The sequence below is a fragment of the Ammodytes marinus genome (assembly GCF_949987685.1).
Source record: "Ammodytes marinus genome assembly, chromosome: 3".
Taxonomy (NCBI): Eukaryota; Metazoa; Chordata; class Actinopteri; order Uranoscopiformes; family Ammodytidae; genus Ammodytes; species Ammodytes marinus.
Window position 1 is genome coordinate 3,475,812 of NC_137232.1, and position 12,422 is coordinate 3,488,233.

Here is a 12,422-nt window from a genome sequence, read left to right on the forward strand (position 1 = left end):
CACACACACACACACACACACACACACACACACACACACACACACACACACACACACACACACACACACACACACACACACACACACACACACACACACACACACACACACACACACACACACACACACACACACACACACACACACACACACACACACACACACACACACACACACACACACACACACACACACACACACCTTAACAACTTAACTCTCATTGTCAACCTCGTCTGGTGTTTTTTTTTGCAATTCCCCTGCACACTCTCACAGTTTGAACAAACCAGTACAAGACTCATTCAATATGTGAAAACAAACTACAGGTGTACCTGGGCTCTTTCATAATTCTAAGAAATGAGTGCGACTAATGATGCCGGTGTAAATATTAAGCATTTTATAAGCGTTTTATTTGAAAAAATATATTTTTTATACATTCCTTTATTGTAAGATGATGATGAGCTATGACGATTTTAAATGAGCTATGCCACAGCTTTCATCTTCTCCCTTGCTCCATCTCACATTGTGTGCACACCCTGTGTTTATTCATATTTATGTATTTTTATTCTTATCAACTTATTTAACTACTGGATATTTGTCTGGAATAGAAACTGAAGGTGCTGCTACAGTCACAAAGCATAAGCTACTACATTGTGGATATTGATGTATAAAAAACATGTAATAAGTGTTAGTAGAATTTTTCTTTTTCTTTGAGAGTAACCATTTGGTCCAACACATCTGCCGCTGTGAGGTTTCAAATGACAAAGGGTGTTTTAAATTGCGCAACGATAGATACATTTTTGTATCATATGGCAGCAGGTAGGGATTTTTCTATGTTACAGAGAAGGCCTCTTTACAGCCCTATGCTATGCTGAAGCCTCTGCACAGGTGGTTATGCCTATCTTTACATTGATGGATTTCTCCTTCTGCGGCTGTGGCTCCAAAACAAAGACTTCATTTGGATCTGAGGGATCGGCACAAAACCCGATGTTTACAATCAACGTTAATGATTTGGTGCAGCCAGGCTTCCATAGATACCGGAGATAGCCGTGGTGTCAGGTTGTCTTTGTTGGGCCATACATGTGTGAGAATAAGAAGGAAAAAAAAATGCTCCATCACAAGCATGTACAGTAGGTCTGTCTCACATCATCAGTCCACCCTGCTATCTTGTTTTAAACAAAAGATCAGTTATTGACTATAACTGATATTTTGGTTTTGCTGGGGCTTAGAGAGTTTTTAATTATTATTTTTTAATTTAGCATTCTCCTAATACAAGCCATTGTCCCACCATGCTGCAGCTGCACAAGACTCATGAGTAAATACACTCTGCATGGACTTTATAAGAGATATTTTTGCACTATTATGGTGACCCTAATTTTCTTTGAATAGGGAGTTTTTTCCTTTGGAAATTAATGGTTAGAATTCTGAAATGAGAAAACAGACAAAAAACAATAAATGTGTCCTTATGACTAATAATCAATTGCTTTTAATGTCAAAATATAGAAGATCATTCTTATTCGTTTAGAGTTTGTAGAACATAGCCGTGCCCTCTCTCTTTTTCCTCCTCTAAATGTTTTGTTACATGTCAGTGTGTGATCCAGATGAGAATTCGCTAAAAGAAAATGAATGACCATAACACATAAGGCAGATATCTGAGTCTTTTTAAAACCTTCTCACATGACAATGATGTATTTCTATTGAGCTAAGTGCAATTTCTAACAGGAATTTGTAGCAGTATGAATTACTTGGCTTGGGATCCCCGTATGACTTTTTATATTATTTTAGAGAATTCTCATAAATACCCCACTTATTTACTTAGCTCAGATGGCTGTGCCAACAGCATAAAATGCATGTGTACAGTGTAAATGTGAAGAGCACTTATGTGGAAATGATCTAATTGAATAAAAAGCTCTCAAGATGCAAAAATCTCACAGAACATGCGTCCCCACTCCGGGGAGTGTGCTTTTATTTTTCTAAGGAATCCACAAGGTGTTGCTTTATTAAGCCCTGAATAAAATAAATTCGAGAGGCCACGCCCCTCACACCGTAACTCCGATTGACTAGAACTTTTTCACACAGGTACATGTGAGGGTGCTCTACAATAAAGCCTCTGGGACCATAAAAGTCCGCCTGGAAATATGTTTTGCTAATTTGCATAAACTGACAAAAAATCCCTTAAAGCGTTCTTGAGATATTTCTTTCATGAGCCATGAGCTCACAGTTACCTTTGACCTCCTAATTCAGTCAAATCAGCTCATCCCTCAATTACAGTTGACATTTGTGCAAACTTTGAAGAAAATTCCTCAAAATGTTCATGAGATATTACTCTCACAAGAATGGCCTGGACAAACGGCATACTTAAGGACCATCTGAAAACGTGTCTCCTATCGCCAGGGGTGGATTACCACTCGGGCCTACCGGGCCCAGGCTCCGGGGGGCCCTAAGCCATAGATACTGACAGTAACTTTTCATGTCGCATAGTCAGAGCTCAGTCACTAACAGTCAATAACAGGGTCCAAAAAGGAATAGCCTAAATATAAGGATACCCATTCAAATGTAACAAGAAATAAATCATCATGGTCCCCTCAACTAGTAGGGATAAATACAAAAACAAGTGCAAAACAACAGCATTAGTTGCTTTGTCTAAGGGGCTTCATGGGGGGCCGTTAAGGCCCACACACACACACAAATAAGCTTTCTATTTGTAAATTCTATTCTGGTGTGGTTCATAAAAAGTAATGAACCACACTCTTTAAAAGTCTGGGCCCAGGGGCCCATTATCTCATAATCCGTCTATGCCCCTCGCTGGCGCAGAGGCATAAAGACTGCAAAAGGCCAAAGCCTTCAATAATGTAGCTACTTACATCACTTTCTGTATCAGCATTTCAAAGTTCACTTTATAAGTAAGACTACCAAAAATGTAACCTGTGTAACATTTGTAGGATATTTTTTATTCTCAAAGCTATTCATTTTGGTTTTGTCCGATCTGTTACACGTACTACATTGGTTTTAAACTGAATAGAACCATTTTAACATTGGGATCTCTTCATCATTGAGATCTCTTCATCATTTCAAGGTATCACAGAGCAAACATGGCTATAATTACCCTGTGGTGGAAAAAACTGGCATGGCCCTTTAAGGCGCTAAAACTTAAGGAGCTGGTTTCTCTAAACATGTTTAAGTCAGTCAATGTTGAAGCTCTTCTGTCTGTACATGCTTTGTTTGAGGATGTTCTGACTGTGACTTTATTTTTATGTTCTCTGTTGTTTTTAAATGATTGTCTGTAACTAACTGTGCTGCTGCCTGTCTTGGCCAGGACTCTTTTGTAAAAGAGATCTTTAATCTCAATAAGACTTTCCTGGTTAAATAAAGGTTAAACCTGCAGTGTGTAGAATTTTGGGTTTTATTTCCTAGCAGATTTTGTAGAAAGTAATTATAATATCCATAAGTACGTTTAAGTTAGTGCATAATAGCTGATTTATTTTTAATTTTTTTCCTAGAAAGGGTCTTATAGGCCTTTCACACCGCAGCAAAATCGGAGCCAAACGTGAGTTGGCTTTTATTTTGAAGTAACATGAAAGTAAACGCTGAAGCAGGCAGCACCTTCACAGCATGGACATATAAACACAGAGCCCACTGAGCCGAGCAGCGCGACAAACGGAGACACACGCACACAGACAAAGTGAGAGCCAAAACGTGTAAAAATATGACGTATTCGCCGCTGTTGTTGTGCTTAAAGCTAGCGGTAGCTTTAGCGTTAGCCACAAGAGCAGCGGCGGCGGGCGACGTACACAGACACGTTTACAGTGACGTCATGACGTTGCTCTCTTGCCGGCTCCATGGCTGGCTCTGGTCGTTGCGAAACCAACCGGTTAATAACTGGGATAAGGCTGTAACCAGTTTTGAACTGGCCCCAGCACCAGCCCGGAACTGGCTCATGGTTCTTTTTGGTGTGAAAGGCCTAATATATGTCCATATTTCTGCATATTTTGGACCAAGGCCTAGTGCCGCCATCTTGAAAGTGTCATAGTTGGAATGTCATCAGGTGCATTGTTTAAAATGTAGAATTGTTCTTGTCCTTGAAGGCCACTGTAGCTTCTGTTATCATTCTAAAGGGTTGGGGTTACCCAGGGAGTGTTGCATTCTAGAACTTTGTAGAACTTTCTTGATGATGTCATATTACACACTGCACCTTTAAATAAAATAAAAAGGCCGGCCGGGACCTAAGCGACTGTTTACCAACGTCACGTCCGTTGTGTTTCCAACGTCAAGTTGGCTACATGCAGGCCAAAAACAAACAAAAGGGTAACATTCAAACTAGTCACAAGTGTTGATGATAACGTCACATGACCAGCGAAAATGTGCATTTGGAAGATTATAATGATCCAAGAGATGTTTTAGAAAGCAAACTCGACAGGTGTGCTTTTACTTCTCACACATTCCGTGATGTTTCGGAATAAGGATTTTATTTTGAAAGCACTTATAGGAAACTGTTATGTTTAATGTGGCTAGCTTCCAGTTTGGTGCTCATATGTTATTTTTTTAGAGCGGGAAGATTCATGGTAGAGCCAAGCGAACGAAATCAACCCAAACAGCCTATGCTACTCAACTGAGTTTCTTACACTGTCATCAGTTCAACCATGTTATGTGAATACAGTAATGAACCAGTAACGGCGGAAAACGTAGCATTGGCGTTAGCTCTTGCTCGGTAGTCAGTAATAGCTGGCAAGTGACTGTCTCTTAAGTCTAAGGTAGGTGACACACACGTTTTGACAAACATAAAAAGGCTGGAATAATAGAAAAATAACGTTTATTAAGTTGTTGGCTCTTTTGAATATTGACGTAAAGCGGTTAGAGAGAAGAACATGGCTACATCCCCGGTGGAGTACACGATTGGAGGGGTGAAGATCCACTTCCCCTGCAAGGCTTACCCATCCCAGCTGGCTATGATGAACTCCGTGAGTAACCTCTCCATCATTAGCGAAGTGGACTCGCATAGCACGTGGGCCTGTTGTCATTTATAGGCAATACATAGGCATGTATTGGGTTCGTTGTCACACAGGTGGTTGTAATGAAATAATAAGGCATTTGTTAAGAAGGAGTAAGGCCATTGATAAAGTAACGAGACACAGTTGTGTCAGCTCTGGTGATGTTTGGGTCATCTTGTACATAGATATGTTAAAAGGCCCATTACGTTTTTTTTCTAATTCATTTGAACTATTATTAAAATAGTGAATACCTATAGTCATTTGTTTAAACCTGGTACATGACTGACAACTCTCCTTACAAGGTTAATGTTTTGTTGTACATTGTCCATGTTCGAATAAAGCTACATTACTTTCCGTCATCAATCCCTTGCATCCATTATTTACACCTGCTAATGCTGTCCAGTTTTGTCTATACCCTGGGCTAGCTGCCAATCGACAACATGCTGGAAAATATACAAAACTACAAAAGAGTTTTTTCTTCAGTTCACCTAAGCTGCACTTCTCTTCTATTTGGACTAGTGGAGGAGTCAGACACAAGCTTACACTAAACTACACAATGAAATGGATGGATTTGGCATTTACTCATTGTGTTAACAGTTAATCAGCCGCTTTGTTCCCATCTTTGTAGACATTAAGCAGAGGCAATGAAATGATTGTGTCAATGTGTGTGTACCTTGCAGATCGTCCGAGGGCTGAACTATGGGCAGCACTGTCTGCTGGAGAGTCCCACTGGAAGTGGAAAGAGCTTGGCCTTGCTTTGCTCAACCCTGGGCTGGCAGCAGGCTCAGCTGGGTAAGTCTGCCCTGATGGAGACCAGCCAAACACAAAACACTGTAGGCAGGTATAAAGTAGGCGGGCTGGGGTCCTCAAACAACGTCAACAAGTTCTGGTGAACAGATGAGTTTGGTTTAGAAGTCTACCTTATACACACTAAACAAACACGAGACTTTTCATTACAGATTTTCATAAATTACTCCATATTAAACTTGAACTCAATGATGTACTTCACAATATCTATAGTGATGCAGTGCTCTAGAATGCCACCAAAATGCCACTTTTTTTGTCTTAAAGCAGTTAACAGTTTTAAATCATATTCACGTCTAAACTGTGCTTTCATACAAATCTCCTGAGTTTGTAAATGTATTGATTGTTCTCCTACCTATGAAGTTCATACTTCTTCCTACTCCTTTTCAGGCATATATCAATATATGTAAATTGTTATGTTTTTTCTTTTTTGTAAAATAATTTAAACATAATTTGTTTATTCTATTTTCATGCTTTTCATTTGATGTATTTTTGATATGTCTCCAATCAATCAATCAATCAATCAATCAATCAATCAATCAATCAATCAATCAATCAATCAATCAATCAATCAATCAATCAATCAATCAATCAATCAATCAACAGACTTGAGAGTCATTGTCACTCATTGTCATATCTGTGTTTCAATGTGTAATGACAGGCAAACTGCAAGCAGAAGGGAGCCAGGTGGAGATTAAAAACAGTGGGGACTCTAAGAAGTGGGACGTCTCCACCCCCTGTCGGTGTGCGTGCCACAGCAAAGCGGCCAGTTGCCCAGCTACACCGGCAGCCCAGCCTGCTGTGGTGGACCTCACTGTGTCTCCCTGCAAAGACACCACACAGCTGTCCCCTCCAACACCTGAGCACAGTGAGCATTATTCTTTTGTCCTTCATTTGATCTGTGCCAGCATTTGAAATATATAAAAAATATCCAGTCAGCAACAGTTGTGAGGACGAAAATGCCTTGTTGATGTCAGAGGAGAATAGGCAGACTGGTTCAAGATGATAGAAAAGCAACAGTAACTCAAATAACCACTAGTTACAACCAAGGTATGCACAATACCTAGCCTGGCTCCGCCCGCCCGCCTACTTCCGGCCAAATTTCATTTTCCCTTCAGTAGTCAGTCTGGGTGTACAGTGCATTTCCCAGTTTTCTCCGGAGAATCTACAATCGTCCAATCAGCGAACAGAGCGAGTGACTGAGAACGATGACGTCGAAGTCGCGCTCCAGTTTCAGTTGAATGCTGCGTTCCTTTATACTCAGAAGAAGGAAATGTCTGACTTGGTAGTTCCAAGTTCCGACCTGTCTGTGTTCCAGTGCATCTGCTCGCGAAAGTATGGACGCCTAAAACCTTTCTCGTCCAAATAACTAAACGTTAGGCTCTAACAAGTTACTGTTGCCAGGTACCGGTAGATTCATAGACTACAATATGTAGTGAAGTCAGAAATTTCCGAGTTCCCTGTCCAACTGGAACGCACCGTCAAAAGCCGGCTCATGACACACGTGACGACCAAACGTGATGCGATTGGTTGGCTAATCCAGAGTGGCACTGGGCAGATCCAATAGTTTTAAACTTCGACAGACACCCGCCTCCAAGTGAGTGAACGTTTGCCAATTACAGCACTTCCAGACCTTCTGTACAAATGAAATGAAGTACGATGGTCTGGTTGGACCAGGCTACAGAATACCATCTCTAAATGCACAACCCCAAACCTTGAAGCAGATGGGCTACAGCAGCATAAGAACCCACCGGGTGCCACTCCTGTCAGCTATGAACAGGAAACTGTGGTAGTAGCAAAGATAGGTCTTTTTAAAACTTCAGTAATCCCACTTGTGTTTGCAGTGATTGTAGCGTGATCAGGCATGACATGTACAAGATCAAGGCCTCTACTTTTTTCTATTTACTTGTGACAGATCAGAGTCCACCCAGTCCCTTGGAGCTGCTGAAATACCTTTTGATTCCATTGAAATCTCTTTTTTCGCCCCCGAACTAATGGGAAATACTCATGATCTCAAAAGGAATCTAGTTGTAGTCTTGAAAATGTAAGATCCCATGTCTTTGCAAAATCCGTGAAAGAGTCCGTGAAAAACTCCGTGACAAATCCAACCAGGGGTCGGCAACCTTTTTGACACGGAGTGCCAGTTTGTGTGCCATAATCAACAATAAATGAAATATTAGGTTTAATTATGACACAGAATCCACTAGGGGTGGGCGATAAAACCTTAACATTTATATCACAGTATTTTTTATGTTTTGGATGGTGAATGTATTATAACACGGTAGGCCTATTACTTTTTTGTGTAGCCTAAATATTAAGCATCCTTCGTTTCTTGAAAATTGCTATATTAAACCAATACATTAATTTTATTATTGGGAGCCTGGCCTATCTATTTAAATTGTATGTAAATACATTTAGTAATATAATTAAGTTAATGGTATATTTTCCAACAAAGACATGGAGGAGTTCCATGCAATCTTAACCAGTGTTGGGAACGTTACTTTAAAAAATGAATTACTTTGTAATAGAAGTAATTAGTTACCAGGGAAAGTAACTATTTGCATTACTGTAAAAAAAAAAGTTGCTATATGTAAAAGAATTTGGATTTTTCTGAGCAGTTTTCACAAGTCATGCTGGGCTTACACTACACGACTTTTCACGCGATTTGACAGTCGCAGACAATCTTCCAATGTCGGACTGAAATCACTGGAGTCGTGCTGGAGTTGTGGCGCGCGCACGTAATCTCAGTCGGTTGGTGTATGGTGGTCTTCCGACCCGATTTCAGCCAGTCTTCTTCCCGTCTTGACGTTCCGACATTATCAAACATGTTTGATATTATCGCTAGTCTTTGGGGGTTGGCTCAAGCGAAATGACGTAAACACTGTCACACTCTCGCATGCACCAAGCACGACACAGGAGGAGCGGCATTAGTCGCGACCTGTGTCCGCCTGGTGAGACACATATTTCTGATACTTTTTCATAGAAGCCTCGGTGGAGAACCAGGCTGACAGCCGCGCAACCTGAACACTCTACCGTCAAATACAGAGTTAGGAGTTAAAGTTATTGGGGTATGAGATCAACAAATAAAGCTGGTCAAATAACTAAAGGAAGTCCCCCGCTCGGAATATTGAATTAACTTGTTTTTAATTAAATAATCACAAACGCGTTTGCGGAAATGATATTAATCTCAAAAGGAATCTAGTTGTAGTCTTGCAATATGAGACCCCTGTCTTTTCAAAATCTCACTCTGTGACTGAAAACTAATGACTAGTTGTCTTCAAGTGTGAGTTGATTGTCTTTAGATGTAAGAGGGTTTCAGTCTTCAGTCTTTTCAAAGTCTTTTAAAAGTCCTCTAGTGTAAACCCAGCATTAGTTGAAATGAGTAGGACAGACAGGTCGGCCTACTTGTATATAACCTTCGATATTTATTGCACATCCACAGACAGCACTAGGTTTATCCTGTACTATGCTAGGCAAAGTAAGGCATTTTGGGGCCAAAAATAGAATTAATTGTAAAATAATTTTTTTCAGCTCAGATAATGTCTATGAGGTGTCCAGAACAACATACTAAAAGTCCTAAGAAATCCTAGATTAGGAAATATGTTTAATTCTCATCAATCCGAGATGTGTGCCAATAAGGCGAGACAACAATACAACCCAATGGGGCTATTTTTTTCCTTTACCCCTATCAAAATTAAACTTTACACAATGAAAGTATCCATGAAAATGAACTTTTTTTGTATTACAGGTTTCTTTGAAAATGAATTGCGTCTTTCTCTGCAATTTTTTTGCCTTTTGGTCTATAACTCCCAAACCGGACATCCCACATTCAAAAACATTACATCCCCGGATTCCGTGAAGCGAGGGGCCGGCGCCACGGACGACGACGCCCGTTCCCGAGTCGCGTGGGAGGCTTGGCCCCCGTTCACAACTACTTGCAGTTCTAGTTAAACATTATAACACCTGCGGCTTATAGTCCAGTGTGGCTTATAGTGTGGAAAATACGGTATATGTTTTCTACTTTTATAGTAGGTAGATCTTCTTGACTTGGTCATTTTAAAAGTAGCTCACAAGTTGAAAAAGTGTGGGCACCCCTGCTATACACAATGAAGCAGCAGGGTCATTTTTTTTCCTTTTCTTTCTAACGATCCCTTCTGAGAAGAGGCCAGGTCATGTGACGCACAGCGAGTATGAGCGTTTGGTCTAAATAGCTTTGTCCTTTTTCACAGGTTCTGTTTTTTTATTTGTATAAATAAAGAGGAGTTCTGTCTGTTCACTTAAGCATCTTCAAACACACCCTGCGTTCCAATCCTTCCCTACTATTTAGTATGCCAGAAAAAGATTAAGGATGTCCCAATACATGCACGTCAATTGTAGTATGCTGAAAATAAAAAAATGCCCCACTAACTCCAATAGCATTTTGGAGTATTCGTCTTTATTGTTGACATTTCTCAACATAATGAAAATAAATCTTCCTTATCTGATTTGTTTTTATCTCCTGTGGCCCTAAAACTCTTCTGTACTTTAGTATGTAGTGTAGTAAAAAGAAAAAGTATGTGATTTGGAACACAGGGACAGGCATAGGTTCTGCTGCTGTACACGGACACACACTCTTAGGGCATTTATTACAAACATGCACTGCACATTACGCAGCAAATTTTTTTCATGACGGTAATTAGAGGAATACTGTATTTTAAATACCCCAGGATACCGTATTACTGCTCAACCTTACTTACTACCACTACTGCTACTAATAATAACAAGGGTTAGGGTTAGAGACTTTCTGTCATTGTATATATTGTTTAAAGGTGAATTAGTGCACTTGCTGTGTTTCAGTGCGGTCACCAGAGGAGTCCCAGCCTAAGAAAGCGTCTCTGGCCTCTCGACTCTCTGACAAGTTCCAGTCTGAGCGCCAGAAAGACGACGACTTCCAGCCAGACAGGAAACGCATTCGCACTGCTGAACACAAGGTAGGCCTTAGATCGTTTTGTGTGTACTGGTGTACGTTCATACTCGCTTGGCCTCATGACATAAAACAATGAAATACTAATATCTGCAGTGCTTTAATGAGATTGTGGTAAGGAATAAGAGTTAGAATTTGATGATAGTTTAGCGTCATAGGGGTTGCGCATATAAAAACGTGTGCAAATACCCGTTATATATATATATATATATATATATATATATATATATATATATAATACGCGTACCCTGACAAAGGCATTAAGGCATTTTTTACACTGATTGTCTCGTTTACTGTTACGATAAGATAAGATAAGAAAAACTTAATTGTCTGTGACAAGTGACAGAAATTCATCTTTGAAAGGGCAGGTTCAATTTACACAATACACACAAGACAGAGACAGTCCAAAACAATGACAATAAATGAATGCAAAGTTGTTTGCAGTCAGACCGACAGTGTTGTATAGTACAGTGTAGTCGGTAAAATTGCTCAGTGCATAGTATAATTGGTTTCAAAGGCCGAAAACGTCAGCAAAATACTTCAATCACTGTGCAGTAGTTGTCAGTGAGCCCCTCTCCCCCCAAAATGCTTGCACGCGTATAGGCGACATTTTTTGCACTTGCAAGATCTTTGCGACTGCTTTTTGGCACATTTGCTGTAGTGATGAGTTTTTGCAAACTGCCTTTGCAAAGGAGAGACTGCTCTCTGTGGACGTGATTGACAGGTGACCACAGAAAAACTGGTGATGGGTGAATTTGGAGGCGGGCTGTCGCCGTGCCCACCCAATCAGAAGCTAGGCATGGTCCTGGTATACAGGTCCTTCTCATATAATTAGCATATTGTGATAAAGTTCAATATTTTCTGTAATGTACTGATAAACATTAGACTTTCATATATTTTAGATTCATTACACACAACTGAAGTAGTTCAAGCCTTTTATTGTTTTAATATTGATGATTTTGGCAGAAAAGTAAAGAAAAACCAAAAATCCCTATCTCAAAAAATTAGCATATTTCATCCGACCAATAAAAGAAAAGTGTTTTTAATACAAAAAAGTCAACCTTCAAATAATTATGTTCAGTTATGCACTCAATACTTGGTCGGGAATCCTTTCGCAGAAATGACTGCTTCAATGCGGCGTGGCATGGAGGCAATCAGCCTGTGGCACTGCTGAGGTGTTATGGAGGCCCAGGATGCTTCGATAGCGGCCTTAAGCTCATCCACAGTGTTGGGTCTGGTGTCTCTCAACTTCCTCTTCACAATATCCCACAGATTCTCTATGGGGTTCAGGTCAGGAGAGTTGGCAGGCCAATTGAGCACAGTAATACCATGGTCAGTAAACCATTTACCAGTGGTTTTGGCACTGTGAGCAGGTGCCAGGTCTTGTTGAAAAATATAATCTTCATCTCCATAAAGCTTTTCAGCAGATGGAAGCATGAAGTGCTCCAAAATCTCCTGATAGCTAGCTGCATTGACCCTGCCTTTGATAAAACACAGTGGACCAACACCAGCAGCTGACATGGCACCCCAGACCATCACTGACTGTGGGTACTTGACACTGGACTTCAGGCATTTTGGCATTTCCTTCTCCCCAGTCTTCCTCCAGACTCTGGCACCTTGATTTCGGAATGACTTGCAAAATTTGCTTTAATCCGAAAAAAGTACTTTGG

The 12,422-nt window shown here is 40.4% G+C and overlaps 1 protein-coding gene across 2 annotated transcripts in view; it reads left to right on the forward strand.

The window, feature by feature from the left end:
- The first annotated feature begins 4,438 nt into the window (after positions 1-4,438).
- brip1 (BRCA1 interacting helicase 1) overlaps positions 4,439-12,422 on the forward strand; it is a 90,604-nt gene continuing 82,620 nt past the window's right edge. Inside the window, exons 1-5 of one of the 2 annotated variants that reach the window (XM_080053731.1) lie at positions 4,439-4,752; positions 4,853-4,955; positions 5,666-5,777; positions 6,451-6,657; positions 10,626-10,759. In XM_080053731.1, coding sequence (XP_079909857.1) covers positions 4,863-4,955; positions 5,666-5,777; positions 6,451-6,657; positions 10,626-10,759 — 546 coding nt within the window. In that variant the 5' untranslated portion in view covers positions 4,439-4,752; positions 4,853-4,862. Of the gene's footprint in view, positions 4,753-4,845; positions 4,956-5,665; positions 5,778-6,450; positions 6,658-10,625; positions 10,760-12,422 lie in introns of both variants that reach the window. The other variant, XM_080053730.1, reaches the window with a different exon arrangement.